General features: G+C 44.0%; 6 protein-coding genes across 6 annotated transcripts; 5 read left to right on the top strand and 1 right to left on the bottom strand.

The window, feature by feature from the left end:
• Positions 1-1,320: 1,320 nt before the first annotated feature.
• Positions 1,321-2,781, top strand: EAE98_005695 (uncharacterized protein; the record flags this gene model as incomplete). The annotated part of the gene is made up of 1 exon (XM_038953317.1): positions 1,321-2,781. One exon carries the CDS (start codon positions 1,321-1,323, stop codon positions 2,779-2,781), a length of 1,461 nt encoding a protein of 486 aa, XP_038810418.1.
• A 1,234-nt stretch (positions 2,782-4,015) lies between these two features.
• On the top strand, positions 4,016-5,581 carry EAE98_005694 (uncharacterized protein; the record flags this gene model as incomplete). The annotated part of the gene is made up of 3 exons (XM_038953316.1): positions 4,016-4,314; positions 4,390-4,885; positions 4,951-5,581. 3 exons carry the CDS (start codon positions 4,016-4,018, stop codon positions 5,470-5,472), a joined length of 1,317 nt encoding a protein of 438 aa, XP_038810417.1. The 3' UTR covers positions 5,473-5,581.
• Positions 5,582-8,034: 2,453 nt separating this feature from the next.
• On the top strand, positions 8,035-8,383 carry EAE98_005693 (uncharacterized protein; the record flags this gene model as incomplete). Its single annotated transcript, XM_038953315.1, has 3 exons — positions 8,035-8,115; positions 8,168-8,199; positions 8,260-8,383. 3 exons carry the CDS (start codon positions 8,035-8,037, stop codon positions 8,381-8,383), a joined length of 237 nt encoding a protein of 78 aa, XP_038810416.1.
• A 186-nt stretch (positions 8,384-8,569) lies between these two features.
• Positions 8,570-11,983, top strand: EAE98_005692 (uncharacterized protein; the record flags this gene model as incomplete). The annotated part of the gene is made up of 1 exon (XM_038953314.1): positions 8,570-11,983. The coding sequence occupies one exon, from the start codon at positions 8,570-8,572 to the stop codon at positions 11,981-11,983; it is 3,414 nt and encodes a 1,137-aa protein (XP_038810415.1).
• A 4,160-nt stretch (positions 11,984-16,143) lies between these two features.
• On the top strand, positions 16,144-18,287 carry EAE98_005691 (uncharacterized protein). Its single transcript, XM_038953313.1, has 2 exons — positions 16,144-16,628; positions 16,681-18,287. The coding sequence occupies exons 1-2, from the start codon at positions 16,535-16,537 to the stop codon at positions 17,784-17,786; spliced, it is 1,200 nt and encodes a 399-aa protein (XP_038810414.1). The 5' UTR covers positions 16,144-16,534; the 3' UTR covers positions 17,787-18,287.
• Positions 18,288-18,676: 389 nt separating this feature from the next.
• EAE98_005690 (uncharacterized protein) lies at positions 18,677-19,033 on the bottom strand (the record flags this gene model as incomplete). Its single annotated transcript, XM_038953312.1, has 1 exon — positions 18,677-19,033. One exon carries the CDS (start codon positions 19,031-19,033, stop codon positions 18,677-18,679), a length of 357 nt encoding a protein of 118 aa, XP_038810413.1.
• Between the last annotated feature and the right edge of the window lie 545 nt (positions 19,034-19,578).

The raw sequence follows: 19,578 nt of genomic DNA, 5'->3' as shown, positions 1-19,578 counted from the left end.
CCCTTGGCTTTGCCCCAATTAACTCAATCGAGCCGGGGTGGTGCGCGAAAAATCCGCAATGTGCGATGCGTACCCGCCAACGATAGTTTCACCATTAATCCATGATACCTGCAGTGATCTTGGGCAGCTAGGTCGATTTGTTTCTTGGTAAGATATGCTCGAGATATGTTTTATGTTTGACACTTATTTTGATATTGGTATTTATGTTGATGTTTTGTGTTGACCCTTAAAATATTATGCAACAACACCATAAGCGACTGGCGGTGAAACTACGGGGCAGTGAGAATATGACGGGTTGACCGTTGGACTATCCCGTATTGGAACTAGTCTAGTCACGGAGTTTTCTCTTTCTCCAACAGAGCTCCACACTTCCCTCCTTTTAGACTTTCCAAGGTTAACACAAGAAGTAACAATCACCATATATGAATTTGTCAACACAAATGCAGGTCGAGCCTATCAGTCATCCCGGCAATTGCGATGCTATCCGCTGAAAAATATGGATTTGGGTTTCCCACTATTCCCTACAAAGGAACAATTTCTCGAATTCTCTCCAGATCCTGCATCAACTGTCAGAATGCAGGTAGGAAGTCGATCCGTGCTTGTGTACCCCTGGACAATCTTTGCTACATCAAACCTTATCCAATTTTACTTGCTTGACCTATATTTGATTATGGAGTATCTCTACTATATCCCCAATTTCTGTTCATGAAAGGGAACGTGGCGGAAAACCCCATTCTCATTCCGCCACTGGCTCATAGATGATCAATCGGGCAATAGCTCCCATTTGGTATTGTCCACAGTCTATTTCATCACCAATGACATTTACCATGTCTCAAGCAAGTTGTGGGGGCCGGCTAGCATCCCAATTCGGATGCTCAAGAGGTTTAGTGCGCCGATAGTTCGTCTCGGTACTATCCTAATGAAGGGAATGAGAAATTAGATGTGGATAGGCTTCATTATTTATATTCGTCTCGAAGTCGGGAGGTGGATCGACGGGTACACTAGAAGTGCCCTTATTTCAGTGAGTTGGAGGGGTTTGATAGGAAAACTTTTGTGTACAATACAGGTTGTTGCGCGGAATCTGCGCCTGTTTGACATCCCGATTGATCTGCAGTACGGCATTGTTGATCTAGACTTTGCAATATGAATTATCGGAGATACCGTGATAAGAGGCTAATTAGAAACAATCGAGTGCTGTCACTGGAACTTCCGTAAATAACAGCACGTTCTTCCTCTTTTTCGTCGTCTATCGTCTATCGAAGTCTCTATTCAGAAATCTTCTGCAAAAAACAACTTCTTACATACCAATAATCACTCGCCATGGACGCAGCATCTAAAGCACCGCCTCTTCTCGCGTCCGAGCTTATAGGACCCAAGGGATGGATCCGAAGTATGATGTGCCTCGAGTTGGCAGCAGACTACGATGCTGAGAATATCTCATCAATGCTGCGAACAGCATGGAGCAGTTTCAAGGAGCGAACACCAATGGTCGGTGTTGAAGCCGTGCCTGCAGACCCCGATGTGAAGCCCGCTGGACAGCTAAAGCTACAGCCTTACCGCGATGGCGAGATCGAAGATTTTATAGTCAAGGATCACCGTAACGATAGCACAGCACCTTCATTTAGTCAGTTGAAAGATCAGGGGTTTCCCAATGCAGCCATGGACGATGAAAAATTATGCATGCGTGGCCGAGTTGGGGAATGGCCTCAATTTGGCGTCGATCGCCTAGCAACTCAAATGATGCAAGCCAACTTGATCAAGGGTGGACTACTGCTCAACCACTTGTGCTTCCATTCATATGCCGATGGACTATCGATGTGGAAATTGGCCGAGCTTTTTGCTGAAGATTTACGCCGAGCACAGGGGTTGACTATCGAGAAACCAGTTGAGATTCAAGTTGCGGACAGAGCGAAAATTTTGCAGAGCACTGGAGAAAACGTGTGCGCCAATTTTGCAGAGGAGCACACAGAATTTATTCATTTACCTTTCACTCCTCCTGGACTCCCCGAGGCTTTGACGAAAGGAGATAGTCATGCTCACGTATATCGATTCACACCAGAAGCCATCCGAGCGCTCAAAGAAGAGTGCTCACCAGCAAAGATATCATCTAGTCTCAAGGACAAGATTCCACAAGAACAACTACCAAAATTCGTCTCCACCAATGATGTCCTATCTGCACTGATCTGGAAATCCATCCAGAGCGCCGAACACCCAGATCATTCAGCCCTCGATCCCAGTAAGCTCTCGATAGGAATGGTCGCCTTGGACGCACGACGCCGAGTTCACGTGCCCATACATCCACACACACTGGGTAATATCATCGGATTTACCACTGCAGTTCTACCAATTTCTCAATTGATTTCTAAAGATACTCCGCTAGCTGATGTCGCATGTTTGGTACGACAAGGTGTCAACAAGTGTGGAAGCACATACTACGATGAAATGGCGCATTACGTAGAGCGCGCGGACGACGTAAACAGAATCGCTGGCACGGCATTCCTTGACATGCCTGGTAGCAATGTCCTATTCAGCAACTGGAGCGACTTTGACTTCTACAGCATTGAATGGGGTCCTGCATTTGGTGATCGCATCAAGTCTTTGCGATTCCCCGCTGGTGGTGTCTGTGCCGGCTTCCAGGTGATCTTGCCATCTCCCGCGGATGCGCCTCAGGGAACAATGGAAGTGCTTGTTAGTGCGTCAAACCAAGCGTGGCCGCGATTGTTGCGCGATGAGACTCTCCATCGCTTTGCTCACAATGCTACGAAGGTACCATTCCAGTGAGGCTGGTATGGGTACGTCCAAAGGATCCTAATGCTTGAGATACCACAGTAGATTTCTAGCTGCTTGTAGTTATTATGCTATGCTTATTTAGTAATCAGAATTTACACTTATTAATTGTAAACATCTCACCCTCATTGTGCAAGGAGTTGAAATTTCATGGATCTGCAGCGGCGTTAAGTGTGACAGTTTGACAGCGCCGAAAAGTTATTCCGCATGGATAACTAGCTCCACCGCAATGTGACAGGGCTAGGTATACGGCCGTATGGCCTGTGCACTGCGTCCTAGATAGGAACTGCTCATCCGCAAACTCTAGAACTTCACATTGTTCATTTGAACGTGCTCCTTCAACTGCCTATTCTGTCATCCGGCTCGTATGCTACTATTTATAAGTCCGAAGAAAGACGTTTTTTTGCGTCTTTAGACACCCCCGTTGACCTCTTAGCTTCGTATTATCCTAGCCTTAATAAGCAGTGCCGAGAGATCCAAACGAAAGAATACAACGGCTCATGTAACCTTACCACGCTCCGGGGAGATAATCATATAAGATGTTATAGCAGGGATTCAGGAAGGAGCAGAGCACCAGCCGGTGTATAGGTACTCCACCAGAAACAATCGAGGCCGTTTCAACTTTCCACGTTGCCACAGGGAGATCTTTTTATCTCATCAACCCAATTCGTAGCGGATGTAACTCGTGAGGAAAATACGGCCAAAAATGGTCAAGATCTGCAGTCAATAGATAAAGAAACCTGGCGCCGCGGCAGCCCCTGATCATCATGTTAAGAATGTAATTGTCAACATATGTCATGTCACAGTTAAAGACTTATTGTTTTCCGTCTTCACACTATTTATTGATGGTGCGTCATTTGGTCAGGGGAATACCCCTATACAGGTGCAGGTAGGTGTTTAAAGGCAAAAGAAAAGCCTCAGGCGCGGCTGATGAAAATTAGACATGATCATCAGCAGAAGTGGACATGTGAAGCTATTCGCATTTCGAACGTCTAGATAACAGCATTTCCTCAGATGCTTAGTTAAAAAAGCACGGTAGCAAACTCACCCCAAAAAAGTTAATGGTGACTGCGCTGTCAAATCATTCCCCATATTTCATATGTCCTCATAATTCTGAAGCTAGCAGGGGAAAAAGTGGAATTGCGATAAAAACTACAAACTCAAAAGCAAAAAGTTTCTATCCATTCCAGAATTCGAGACAAGCCACAGGATCATTCATTTAAGCAAAATGACAGAAGCACAGCGTCCATTCAAGGTTCTCATTGCAGGCGGTTCAGTAGCAGGTCTCTCGCTAGCCAATGCACTCGAGCGCGCTGGAATCGATTTCGAATTATTCGAGAAACGAGAAGTGGCACCACAACTCGGACAGTCTATTCTGCTACTTCCTTGCACCATTCTGGTCCACGAACAATTAGGCATAGACAAACCGACTCATGAGGCTGGAATTCCGATCGGGGTTCGTGAGCACTGGGATCACGAGGGCAACCTATTTTGCTCTTCAGATGAATTAATTCGTCTCCAGGAGGTGTAAGTGGACATTCGTCTCAGCTTTCGTTCACTGCGAGCAAAAAAATGAAGGCAAGTCAGCTGATCAGATCAAAGCCAAAAACGACCTGTGTATTTCATAGACCGTAGGGTTTACCTCCAGAACCTATACAACGGTCTCAATGAGTCCTCGAAGTCGAAAGTCCATGAACATGAGGGCTTGGAGTCATTTACCGAGCACGAGAATGGAGTCACTCTGAGGACTGACAAAGGCAATGTCATTGAAGGCAGCATTATAGTGGGCGCCGACGGTGTACACAGTCATGTACGTCAGCAAACGGCGAAGCTGCTCAAAGCCATTGATCCCGAGAGTTCCGAGATCATGGCTGCGGGATTCGATAACCGATTCCGCATTCTGACATGCACGTCACGGAACTACTTTATTGATGACCCAAAGAAGCAGTTCTTGGAGAACGGTGTTGTTACTAACTCCTATTTCCCGGAGCATGGTGTTGGAGGGATCGCTGTGGCTGGAATGGACGGAAAGATATTCTGGGCCATTTATATTGCGAACGATAAGCAGATGCCTTATCCTAGCCCGCGATATGGACAGGTTAGTTTGTGTTCTATGACCATGACTCGAGAAGATTCCAGAAGTGCTAACGATGCGTGTGCCAGGCCGATATGGACGAAGCCATCAAGAAGTGGGGACATCTTCGGCCCACTCCCGCCTTTACCTTTAACGATCTATGGGCCAACCTCGTTGGCTCCACCATGGTACCCATGGAAGAAGGCGTCTTGGCCACAAAGTGGCATTCGGGCGGGAGAACCGTTCTCGTGGGTGATGCCGTCCACAAAGCAGCATCGAATCTCGGGCTGGGCGGGAATCTCTGCGTCGATGACGTGTGTTGTCTAGTCAATGGTCTACACACGCTTCTCGAAAGCAACAAGACACCAAGCACATCCGAAATCGTCAAAGTTTTTGAGAACTATGAGCGAGCGGAGCGACCTCGTGCTAATTTCGTTTGCAAGGCTTCAGGGGTGTATGCTGGGTTTGAAACGATGAGTAGGTGGTACTCTAAGCTTTTCCAGTTCATCTTTCCATGGATTCCATCAACCGTTAAGATGCGTGTCTTTTCTAGGTTTGATAGTAGTGCGCCTATTTTGGACTTTTTACCCGTTCCCGCACCCCGTGTTTAAATTGGATACTACCTTCCCAATTTGATATGTTTTTAAAGTTTAGATTCCCATGATAGATAATTAAATTTAATTTCCGAAACTCACAGCATGGACTTCATGTAAAGATAGATATATTGGACAATCAATCGTAAAGTTAAATAAATAAACAGCAGGGCTTTTAGCATAAAATTACTAGTCATGGAATTTGACTTTTGCGTTTATCAACTACTAGTCTTAGCATCGGTAAAATATCAACATCTTCCAGTCTGATTTCTCAAACACTGAGACCCAAGTCTAGTCAAGGAACAGCCTAGAGCCAGTATTCGTATTAAATATTTGTCCCACTCCTCCGGCTAGGTCAGGGAGCCTGCGAAGTTTCCACCGGACAGTCTTTCAGCCACCTCACAAATCGATGTTCATCATTGTTCGGAGATATAACCCCGTGCTGATCCTCAATCTCTAGCTCTGGGGCATTCGATTATTCAACCACAATGGCAACTTTTGATGATCCAAAGATTCTTCACTTGATCCGAACAATTCACTGCCATTTCTTTCAAGAATGTGCTCTAAATCTATCAAGGTCGTTTACCAGAAAAGGAAATGATAAATTTCTTTCAACCCCAACCAACGTTCCAAAGGTTCATGGATCATCATTTTAATGACCACATTCAAATCAGGGGATCTGCCCGATCCCTCAGCTCCAAATATACACCTTCTCCCAAGACTATTTATCCCTTGATTTATAACGAAATGCGGAATGGACGGACATAGAAGCATAGGTTTCCAAGTTCTATACTTGCGGCAGAAGCTCAGATCCAGAGAACCTGGGAAAAGTTCCATCGACTATAAAGAAACGGGTATACTCAGGTATTGACCATCGGCAATCGTGTGGATAACTGGATGCGGTAATAGATAATTTCCTGGAATGCTTGGGGATACGAGACTCCTTTTTATTTTGTGGAGTGGGAGTGATCGTATAATGAGCCTCACTCAAGAACAACATATCATTCTCCATGAAGATCTCTGGCCTAGAAAGTAAGAGTGCTCTGGATCTATCCTTTGGCATTTTCATTCACCCCCTTCATTAACCAGAATACTCTAGTTTGGGTTCCTCGAGTTGCAACGAAAGCCTCCGAGTCAAGTAAGATGCAATATCGCCGAACAATGACGCTTAACTGGTAACAAGCGAGAAGTGTTTGTGGTTGACTAGGAATATTTTCACCTTTCATCCATTGCTGTTGATGTAGGTACTATGCTTACTGAGTTGTGTTGTATTTGTGTTTGTTTATTTCGCGAACTCTTGATCAGTCTCAATTTCCCTTGATTCTTTCTAGGGGCGTATGGGTTATTACTTGTCCACACAAAGCTGAAGGGATAGATTCAGTTTTGGATGTGGTATTATTAATTATAAATTTGAGTTGATTGTATATGAGAGATGTACTCGAATGGTCTAAGTAACGTGCATAGTTGACGTAGCATACCTATAATTTTTAATACTGAGCGTGCGTTCAACAACCCAAGTAAACACAAGCTGGCAATTTTCATTTTAGCACAAGTAGACAATAGTATTTGTGTGATAGAGTATAGAACATTGAATAGAAATAAATGCATAATGTTACGAAAATTGAGGACTTTTTGGAGTTAATTTCCGAATTCCCTTGGTTTTAATCACACATGGTGCTCCACAGGCGATGTTGACTCCATGGTGACCAAAGAATGGTGCAACTTGCCCATCTCGACTTTTCCATTAGTTCAAACATTCTTCTCACTCCTAAACTCACTACACAGTCTTCATATAACATGCTCATTGACGTTGTCCCTTGAGGAGGGTCGCGTGGTCTTTCTGCTGAATATGTACGACGGGCAGTGAGAAGATTCATGGCGAAACAACCACAACACGCTGTAGAGTTTGAACGATCTGAGTTATCTCGAGAAACAAGAAACACGCTCGGAAATAGAGTATATACACTGATAAATACTAACTTCAAGAGAACAAGTGTAGGGAATATAACATTCGAACACCCTGCAAAACATTCATACACAGCAGTGTCCGCTTGAACTACTTAGAATATGCTAGTGTAGAGTATCTTTTCAATGAACTGTAGAAGAAAAGGAGAGAAAGATATCTTGGAACTACCTAGATCACAATGACACGCTGCAGAGTATAACAAGCGATTTCAGTACTCTTCCGACAAGCCCTACGGGGAGCAATGGGAGCCCTCCAATGGTGAGGAATGAACTCAATCCTAGATGAGAATCGATCATTGCGAATCAAGTGGGACATATCAATCCATTTGAAAGATACAAATCGAATTGAAAGTTTCCACAAATGGCAATATATCCATCTATCAAATCTTAAGTGTTCAAATCGATGTTGTTAATATTACTGAGACTAATATCGTAAATAAGTTGAAATACCTACTGACGCAATCTAGCCTGTGTGCTTACCTAATCCCCCACCTAGAGCCACCACTGGTGAGCTCACCCCTGCAACATTCAATGTCGGCGCATCATCCATTATATTTTCTTATTTTGTTTGAACATCTTCACCCACAAACATTTTATGTATAGCGAAGGAGAAAAATGGCGAGATTATCAGGACTTCAAAGAGATGTTCTCGCGCTTTATAGAAAGTGCTTGAGGGAAAGTAGAAAGAAGCCGGCTGTAAGTAGAATTTCCCATGAGAACTTAAAAACAACTTGTTAACCAGATGAAGGAGGCAAGAAAGCACTTTGAAGCATATGCGAGGTATGTTGATTGTTCATGCCTTCCTTGTACGAATCTTGCTAACTTTTCTGGTACTTCCAGAATGGAGTTCAACAAGAGTATAACTTTAGACAAGAAGGATTTCAATACGATTGAGTACCTTCTGCGAAAAGGGCAGCGACAGGTTGACATGTATTCTTCGCCTGGTATCAAAGATATTCGATGAGCAAAACAGTATGAACAATGAGGATGTCTTGTTTCGGACGCCGGCAGGTCGGGGATGAAGCTTCGGCTGGAAAGGGCAGGCGCATTGCATACGATGAGATTCTTTAATTACTCAGTTCCATCAATCTCGAAAACCTCACATTTCCTAAAATATGCATTCTTCACGAATTTATCCTTATAGCCGATAATGGTCAATTTCAAAATACATTGGAAGGGCTGTCCTCATCGAACGTTCCCACGAATAGATAATACCACGAGTCGTCCTCAGCCCAGTTTCACTCGTTGTACTTCACACGCTAATAGAGGCACTTGTGAAATACACAATTGTCGGGCGCTAGAGCAGGCTCGAAGAAAAGAAAGGATTGAGGCTCGTAATCGAAGATCGAGAAGTCTAAAGACTTCTATTGTTGCTCGCTCCCAGCGACGTGCTTCGAAGCAAGTTAGACAAGAAGTTTTTGGATGTGAATCATCAAGTGCGAAAATAACTAGGCAGGGTCAGGAGAGCGATACTATACTCCCGCTTGTCGAAAGTGCCGTTGAATCAAGCCCAACTTATCACCCTGATAGAACTACCGGCGAAACTCATATCCATTCTGTAGACGGCGCTGGTTGTTCAACTTTTAATAAAATTAAAGGTCCCATTACGAACAAGAATATAATATCTCAAACTGGAACTCGAATCAACTCCACACAACTGACTGGTCTTGATCAAATCCGACGCTATCAAGTCAATCTCGGAAATTCCACACCACAAGATAGTGGTACTTATCATACTAGGAGCTTGTACAAGAAGTATAATCCATCCACACGTACTGGTTTTGTCTCTCCAGCTAGAAGTAAAGCTTTCTTGGCTGCATCTACACTTGCGAGTCTTTACGAAGAACAAAGTACCAACCATCAGAACGTTATCCAGTCATCAGGAGTATCTATATTAGGCGATCCTTCCAAGAAAGATATCTCGAGAAACAACACAGCATTAATTGGAGCATCTAGGCTTGCAAGCCTTGCTCAAGGGAAATCTTTCTCTTCCTCTGTTCATTCTATCGTGCAGAGTATTGCTTCGGGTCCTTCTTCTCGTAGTCCCAGTCAAAGGCGAGCGTTGAAACGCTTCACTCGCGATCTTGAATTGTATCTTCAAATCGCTAAGCAGGTCCCTAAACAAACGCCCATTTCGTCTGCCCCCTCAACTAGCTTTTCCACGCAAACTATACAGACTATCCAAGAATTCAAACCTTATCACGCCGAATTTCGAGCTGCTGGATTGGCGGTGACATCATCGGAACAACGAAACCAACTAGCTCAGGGCGTTCAATCATACGGGCGCAGAAGAACTGTCCCGGAAGTCCAGCCCTTGCTCTCTGGTAACAGAAGCACGGTGCTACCAGAGTTTGAAAGCAAACAAGTAGATCCTTTACTTAATACCGAAGAGCCACTACAAGACAGTCTACCAACAAACAAAATGGGAATAAAGGGTTCAAATGTATTGACCAAGAAATCAGGACCTGATCGTGCGAAAACACAAAAAGAGTTGTCGACAATGAGTATTGCGTTAGAGGAAACCGTCACTGAGTGGACACCGACATATGAGCAGGCGGATTCAGCCAACCAAATTGAGTCTCAGCCATGTTGCGATTTGGCACCCCCTAGAGCATCGTCACCTGCAAAATCAAATCACCCGGACTCTGCTATCTCACCTCAACATGGAACTCCTCCCGCCAAAAAGTCTTTGCCTTGGCTTCGTAAGCCCCCAATCACAGCTGAGCCCGCTTCTGAATCCGACACTGTTATAAGAGACAGCAGATTGAGCAAGTTAGCTGGAGACGCTGCTGCATCACCTCCGTACTCGGAGTTTACGAGTCAGCCAAACTCACAATCTTCTTCTATAGTATTGCATCTCGATACTCCGCCAGAGCACAAGCGTTATGTGCCATATCAGATTCCCAGAGCCTCTACTAGTACCACGTCCTCTATATCCCCCATACCACCAACTACGACCCCCTATGTGCAGTCATTTGTCGGTCCCGGTGAAGGTGATAATATTGGGGTGGCAGATTTTGCCAACCCAGAACAATTTGCCAGCCAAAGTCGTTCTACGTTTACCAATGGGGGCACTATAGCACAAAAAGATATACCTCTGCTCAAAAACCATGCCACTCAAACAAGTACTGCTCCATCATTCATTACCCGAGCTCCACATTTCACCACTCAAATTCCTGTCACTGTTCAAAGTCAGCAACGTCGAGGTCTTATACTCAAATCGTCTCTGATCAACGAAACACAAAGTCGAAAGTCACCCCAAGTGGCAAAAACTGCCGGCACTGATCCTGCGCCTTCACATCAAATTTCGCGCGGTGCTTCTACTTTAGCATCCCCTCATGTTCCTTCATCCCCACTTCACTGTATCCGGTGTAATGTACTATTGAATACCAACCCAGACGCAAAACTACGTCCAAATATTGGATCTGCGCCCGGGCCATCCCTTGAGTTTGATGCAAATTCGGAGAGAAAGAATATGCGAATATGTGAGAGTGCCGAGATAATACATTGTGAAGGGTGCAATCTATCTGTGGGCAATTCAGATAAGAATATAAACACAACTGCAAGTCAATACCCCAGGCAGTACTCAGAACGAGACGTCCCTTTACATGAATATGATGATACGAGAATTATGGGTACTGGTTTCAAGGGGAAGCAAAAAGAACCTGATGTATCGGCGGATGAAGGATACTTTGCTCGCCAATCGAATGTTCGTAAAAGTGGAAGAAAACTGGCATCTGTCTCAGAACAAATACCAACACCACTCCCTGACCCGACTAAAAGAAAGTCGACGGCAGATCAAGTATCGCCATCACAAGCAAGCGCTACCTCTATACCAATGCCCATTCAAACTGGTCAGTCAAGTCAGTCAACAAGGCCCGGCTACGTACGAGGTCAAGTACTTTCTTATGCAAGAATGCCTGACATTCCTATACTGTTAGAAATCAGTCCCAAGCTATCAGTGTCTGAATCTGTAGGGGATCTACAAAATCAAATCTCCTCGTTAGAAAAACATACCAAGCAGGAAAAAGATACAAAGAAATTGTTCAAGGGACTGAGGGTCGCTACTGCAGCAGCTTGTGAAGAGGGAGTCGATAAGTTTATTGAAGAAATTACCGGTTACAAGGTTCGAAAATTACTTATGGATATTAGTGCCTTGGATGGACTTGGTGTGAATACATTGGCACATGTTGCAAGACAGACGGCTCAGAAAAGAAGAGGAGATCTTAGGAGGTTGCAGATGACTAAGATCACCAAAGAGGAGGCCAGAGAAAGAAAACTTGGAAGAGGGCTCGGATCTGGTGACGGTGATGGCGATGGTGACGACTCGTGGAAACATAGCTTAGAAGAGGTGGCTAGGATGGAGAGAAAGGGGCAGGGAAGAGGAAAATTACCAAGAAGTCAATCTGGAGAGTTCAGGCGTAAGCAGAATAGTAGTTTGGAAAGGGAAAGGGAAAGGCCTTCTAGAGATAGAGCGTTAGGGTTGGTGGCGGGAGACCAGGGGGTGAGGCTAAGGGAAGAGGCAGAAGCTGCTTTTGATGAGGTTAGTGCGAGAGAAGATTAGTAGTGAGGCTTCGAGGGCTGAGTGGTCTGCTGTATTGTAGATGCTCTACCTATGTATACCTACGGAATGCATCCAAGATATGAACAATACGATTTGTTTCCATGCGTAACATAAACTACTTACTACAGAATCAGGATATAGTGACGGGCTGTCATCAGATTGAAGTTCTGAGTTCGAGGAGGAAAGTGGGAGCTAATTATCGGAGGTGTAACGAACAATTGAAGACTTCACAAGTGTTATTAAACGAATAGCTTAATATTGCAACATGAATTTGAAGAATTGGAGTCAAATGCTCAGATCATTTGCAAACAACTCACACAAGTACCAATATTATTCACCTACCACACAAATCACCAGCGCAATACTATTCAATATTCCATCTGAAACAATCCTCTTCACGGAGTGAACCCCACATCTCAAATGCAATACATATTCATTCCACGAAAGCGCCTTTGTACTTCCTTTTGAACACAGCTTATTTGACGTGGTAGCTAATTGCGATAAATGGAATGTAGACAAACTGATCATTGTTGTAATTCCACTGTGATAAGATGAAAGCCTGATGTATCCTAGATTCTACTTGCGTGTGTTATAAGAAAATTTGTATGACTGTGAGATGAGGATTGCTAGAAAATCAAGCTTGAGAGGAATATATATATATATATATATACTGAGTTTGTAAGGTTTGTGACGAATATCTTTGGGACAAGATGGGGTATACCTGTTATAAACCTTACACTCGACTGTTATAACAATGCGAAGAAGCTTGAACTTGTAGAACTTCGGAGGGAAACCGCAGTTTGGACGAGGGAAAAACGAAGTTGCGAGATTGTTCGTCGCGTCGTTGAATATCCATTAACCATATATATTGGCGATCGATGCGATTGAGTGATGGATTGGGATTACAAGATTAAGGAGTAAGAATCCTTCAGCTCCGAGTACAACAAACTTTTGCTGGTTTGGAATAGAGTGCTCAATCAGTAATGGTTTCGGGACCTTGTCATAACTTTGTGAGTCTTTCGTGGGAGAATAGCCTTTTTTCCTTCTCGTATTTGTTGTTAAGATTTAATCGTTCATCACCGCCATGATTCCTGACTAGGAGGTCTCATGACTCGGAAAATGACGGTTGTTACGATGCTTTGACATTTGGACATACAGCAAAACCTCTCTATAAGGATATCGATTTTTGTAGTCTTTTTTAAGGATATATAGAAGTATCCTTATATAGAGGTTCTGCTTAATCCCGATATAATAATAATTCCCTTCCAATTAGTTCCGATCAGATTATATTCCATAACAATTTCGGAATTTTTTCTACTTTTATAAAATGTAATTAGATTCTTTATATAATAGTTCAAATCCTAATAATATTATTGATCCAATAAGAATATACATATAATTTTGGGATCGAGAAATATAAGGATATTCTAATAAAAAGGTTTTAAGAATATAGGCTTTTTTTAAATCTAAATTCTTTTAGGATCGAAAAATATATTCTTATAAAGAGGTTATCCTTATAGAGGGGATTCTTATAGAGAGGTTTTACTGTATTGATATTCCATCTCTCGACAAAACCAATTGCTAAGAACATCAGCTCGCACTTGCGATTTTGATGAGAACTCATTTGTAGATACAGGATGTCCAACGTAGTCTCAAATGCAGGATTAAACGCTGGAATCATAGACATACAGAATAGAGGAGCTGTAAGGGAGGTAAGCAAGTGAGCTGTCAAACAATCGTGAATAATGTATGGCATGCCAAGACAGCCTTAAGAAGCATCAAGCCTTCCTAAGGAGGGTCCCTAAGCTTCTTCTCGCTTCTTTCGCGCCGCCCCTTCATTTCAATTGAAAGTCCAGTAAACAACGGATGCGATTCAAGTGAGGTATATAAACAAATTCTCAAACTCGTATCTCAAACGCTCCCGTCAAATTTCCCCTTGCCAAGAAGAAAAAGAAGAAGAATCTCATTCGTGATCATCAGATATTGGATAAGCTTATTTTTCACCGGCGGAAACTCCATTGCTCGAGAGTACAATTCAGGGTGTTCACGGTCATTTTTCGGACGAGACTTGGGGCATTCAAAAAGAGCTCAGGCCGAATCTTGTTACCGGAGTGAAACCTTTTTGCGCACAGTTGTAACTTGTCACCCTGAACCTGAAAAGATAAAGACTGTATGCTGTTAGAGTGGCTCAGTAAGGTCCACCCTTATCAGGTTTCCACCGCGTGATATCGTATTGTTAACGGATTTTGAAAAGCCCCCGAGACATACCGAGGACTAATTGGTACAGTTAGCGAGGTCATGTGTGATGATGGAGATGGTGAGAGCAAAAGGATACGAGAGCGGATACTTCTCATTTTTGCGATCGAATATTGATTGCTGGCTAAGAAGAAAAAGGGATGTGATGGTTGGCCTGCCAGGACCGAACCATGAAGAACAACAGGTAACCGTGGGAACTTCTACCAACATGTGTACCTTGGAATATTGCTCTTGCTGAAAAAGAATGATACAATGGCACACTTCAATGATGATGATGGGTCGTAGATCAACAGCGATCAGTGGGAATAGCAGAAGAAAAATTTGGCTGGCAACCAAATTTTAAAGTTTAGCACAATTTATGTAAGTATCGTCAGCAGCTTACGTCTCATAACACGAAAGCCATTGAGAAATGGAGTCATGAACACAGCAAGAAGCGTAACACCGCTCTATCGTGCATATGATATATATGAATGTGGTATACAAATATATTGTATTGGCCGTAGAACGGTAGGACGGAAGAATGGCTTGTAGATAGTCATTGCCTTTCAATCTAATTGTCGGTACCGATGATAATTCGTATCGTAAAGGCATCCAAATTACGGCAAGTACGGCAGTGAACAGTGACCAAGACATTGTTGACCCAATTTTCGGTTCATCTCTTCCTCTCTCTCTATCTATCTCGCTCAGTAAAAACAGAAGTGGCACAGCCAGGACCAATTCTTCAAATTCCAAAAATAATTTAATTTTTTTCTTTCCCCTTTCTAGCTTCTTTTCAGTACCGTATGATGTACTCAGCCGCCGTCGTTAAGCCTTTGACTACCAATACCTAGGTAGACAGTAATACGAACTAAGTTGACCTGGACATACCGGACCAATTAAATCCCATGTGTTCCTGAGATCCTTCTTTACAGATGCTTACTACATCGTACTTCTTTAGATCTCCACTAGGAATTACCTTGGCTCTAGGGTCCAGTGGATCACATCAAAATCTGCAGCCCAACTTCCAAGAAGTCGTGGCATTTTGCTGGAAACCATAAAACCGACCTTCTGTTTCACTAGACGGCCACCAGAAAGCATAACGAATGCTGAGTGGCTGAAAGTTCACAAGAATCCAACAAGCCAAGCTAAAACACATAGCTAGAAGTGACTTTAGTCATCTAATCTTCCCACAGGATCAAACCAAATATTATTTCATATGCTTTGGAAATGGGATGGAATATGCATACCGACCGGTACTCCTCTCTACCTTGACTGTTAGTTCATCATTTCAACTGCCCGTGACACGAGAAACAAAGTCAATAAATATATGGATCTCACATGGAAACAACATCGTAATTCTGAAGAGAGAAAAAAGCGAGCCACTTTTTTCTGGAGCCACAAAACACGAAGGGGAATAACATAACGTACGTGCTCATCCGTCGCCCCATCATTGATACGGTCGATCATGTATCCCTAGGTATCGCAAGTGTTTTCATTTGATATTGTGAGGAGGCCTTCGTACCTGCATCATAATCAACAAATAAATCACCACCCACTCCACAATAAGTAATCCACCCTCCACTGAATTCAATTTAGCACTTTACGATGCATCTTAAAATGGATCTGGTGTCTCTTCCAGGAAGACGTATACGATAATGTTATTTCTTGCCCTGAACGATTTAGTTTGGAATGACATGGCATTAGCCTCCCTAACGCCTCCCCTGCCTCCTTTCATGACAATGCTGAAAACCCTCGCTTAACCAATCAGAAGAGGGAAGGAAGTTCTGATACAAGGTTCGTTTGACCACGCCCCCGCCCCTCGTTTGCTTACAGCGACAAGGCTGTGTTCGGAATTCGAGTTTGACACCATGGACCATTGACCATGACCAGCCCACACGAGCGTGCGGGAGGAAGAAGTGTAAAATGCAGGAAAAAGAAATTATTGAAATAGATCAAGTCCCCAAGATTGGTTTGTGTTTCCTTCCCGCCTGGTACCTCGTCTCCACATTATCTTGTGAATACTTATTGACCTCACATCCCCCTCCTCCCAACGATCTTTCTGGAAATTCCTCTCTCCACATCTTGGCATTGATTTGATTTTCTCTATTTCATCATCCTTCTCTCTGAAAAGTGGTTCTTCATATCGAACGGTTCATCTTTCGTTTGGATCTTCGCTTTCATATATCTCGACTCCCTCACATTCGCTTTGCGTTTTTGCATCGTTTCGTACTTGAAGTCCGGTACTTGTACTTTTGTGCTCTAATCAGCTCATCTCCTCGCATACCACACACACACACACATATCACACATTTCAAAATGCGTTCCTCAACAATATCAGCATCTGCTGTTGTTCTCCTTTCAGGACTGGCCAGTGCACAAACATTCACCGATTGCAACCCAACAGAAAAGTGTAAGTTGGATGAAGACGCATGACTTGCAACATAAAACTAACAAATATACAGCCTGTCCTGCAGACCCAGCCATTGGAGGCCTTCAAGTGACCGACTTTACCGCTGGAAAGAGTGACTATTGGGAAGTCGAAGATGGAACCACCATGACATATGACGGCACCCTCGGTGCGCAATTCGTCATCAGCACCGCCACCAATGCACCCACCATCAAAAACATCGGATACATCATGTTTGGCCGTATCGAAACATGGGTGAGAGCATCCGCCGGAACGGGTATCGTCAGTAGTTTTATTCTCGAATCCGACGATCTCGATGAAATCGATTGGGAATGGCTCGGATCCAACAACGCCGCAGCCGAGAACAACTTTTTCGGAAAGGGAAACACCACGACCTACGACCGTGCCCAATACCCAGCAGTCGCTACCCCCATCGACACCTTCCACAACTACACCATTGACTGGACCGCCGAGTCCACCATCTGGTACATCGACGGCGTCGCCGTGCGCACGCTCCTCTACAACGACGCGCAAACCATCGGCGGAAAAAACTACCCCCAAACCCCCATGCTAGTCAAGATGGGAAGCTGGATCGGCTGTGCCAGCGAAGCCGCCGTGACGGATCCCGCCACCGCAGGAACCTGCTCCTGGGCCGGCGGAGCCGTCGATCTCACTAAAGGTCCTTTCACCATGTACGTCAAGAACGTCACGATCCAAGACTATGGATGCGCGACCGAATACACCTACGGCGATTTGACCGGTGCCTACACCTCTATCAAAGCCACCGGCGGCTGCAACGCCGACGGATCGGCTTCGTCCAAATCGACATCCCCATCCTCATCCTCGTCCGCATCCTCCGCTGCATCAGGAAGCTCATCATCCGCCGGCGCCAAATCCTCAAGCGGCAGCTCCACCCTCAGCACCGTAACCGGCACCTCAAGCGGCATCGCCGTCGGAAGCGCAACCGGCACCGCGACTCTTTCCGCCGGCGTAAAAGCCACCGCAGCCGCCGTGTCAGGAAGCACAACCGGTTCTTCGACCCTCGCCCAAGTAACCACCACTTCGGACGCAAACTCGCTCAAGAAACCCAAGCACGAATACGGAATGCTTGATCTTGGGGTTATGGTTTTGGGTCTCGGATTGGGTTATCTCGTTATGTAAACGAGATGGTTTTTTCCTGGAGAGAGGGGAGTTCCTTCCTCTCGGTTTGCGCGCGGATGAGTGCGAAGAGATGTGTACAGTATGAATTGAACTAGACGTATGATTCTCCGACTGGTATATGTATTAGGCGCGAATGGATTTTTTTTCGGGGCAGGCGGATGTTATCACTTTAAGCATGCATAGGTTATGATGGACAGTTTTCTGTCGATGATGATATACCCACATGAAGATTTTGGAGATGTTGAATTTTCCGTTCAGCACGGTTTAGTTGCCACATGGTTTAGAGAAGACAATAGACAGACGAGTGAGAGAGGTTTAGCATAGTATTGCATTGCATATGGACATTGCATTCTGGAAGGAAGGATGATGGGATGGGAGTTTTTTGATACTGGGGTTTATACCATTCAGCGTGTGTTTGATTGTTGATTTATTTATCGAATTCGCTATACTGCAGTTTAATGATTGATAGAGGAGAGGAATAAAAGATTCATATTTTTATATATACATAGGTACGTGCATATATGTCTAGTGAATAGGTATCTAATGTAAGATTCTCACGCTCGAATATTCTTATGATTCGTATATGGTATGTCCAGATTACGAAGCATAGATTTTTTTAGTGATTGGATTCATGAGAATCTCACCCTATCTAATCAAATCCGATACAATCCTTCGTAATACATACCGAATCTCAAATCCCATCCCATCCCATCCCTTCTCATCTCATTCCAAATCTCTCCGGCCACAAATCCCATCCTTCTAAGTTGTAAGTAATTCTAGTACGACATGAATTCAAGCGATCCTCTCTAAATTTTAACTCCCTCCATAATCCCATATACTAGATCATCCCAAATCATTCCATCTCATCATCTCTCTATCTCTCCACTTCCTCAGCTACCTTTCAATCTCAACTTTTGTCTTTCTAACCTTAAATTCTCCTTCTCCTTCTCCTTCTCCTTCTCCTTCTCCTTCTCCTTCTCCTTCTCCTTCTCCTTCTCCTTCTCCTTCTCCTTCTCCTTCTCCTTCTCCTTCTCCTTCTCCTTCTCCTTCTCCTTCTCCTTCTCCTTCTCCTTCTCCTTCTCCTTCTCCTTCTCCTTCTCCTTCTCCTTCCCTCCCCCTTCCCTCCCCTCCCCATCCACCACATACAACACATACACAAACCCACCAACCCACCAACCTACTCCCCCCACCCCCACCCTCATCCATTTCCATCCCTCCTTCCAACCCTCCACCCACAAACAAACCATATCCACACATCATAAGTATAACTACAACTACAATTTAAACTACAATTACTATTACAATTACCTACATCCCCCATCCAACTAACCTCCACAAACTTCCACAAACTCAACAGCCAACCTTAAACCTTAAACCTAAACAAACAACATATAAAAGCCGCGCATTCCCAGTATATATCCAATAACTTACCCAATAACTTACCTCCTACCTCCTCTCCACAATCCAAAAATCTCCTCCTGTTATCCCCCAAGTTTCTCTCCTCTACTAACATATTCCCTTATTTTCCCTGTAAAGATATATATAAACATTCATCCCACCCCTTTCTCTCATCTAAACCTCAGAACAGAATAGCATGGCACAAGCCCTAATTTCACTATGATCACATCAAAAGCCTCATGTGAGTATAAAAGTTGGTATCATTATATACGTCATCTCCTAATCAAGTTGGATGTAATATCAAACGAGAAGCCTGGTACTTTACTAGTCCAGCCATTATCTTCCCATTCCACCCCTAAAGTTCACCAGGCTGCACCGATCGATCTATTGTTTC

This window comes from Botrytis deweyae (assembly GCF_014898535.1).
Source record: "Botrytis deweyae strain B1 chromosome Unknown BDEW_011, whole genome shotgun sequence".
Lineage (NCBI taxonomy): Eukaryota > Fungi > Ascomycota > Leotiomycetes > Helotiales > Sclerotiniaceae > Botrytis > Botrytis deweyae.
Note: the sequence above shows the minus strand (reverse complement) of the source record. Positions and strands in the feature narration are given on the sequence as shown.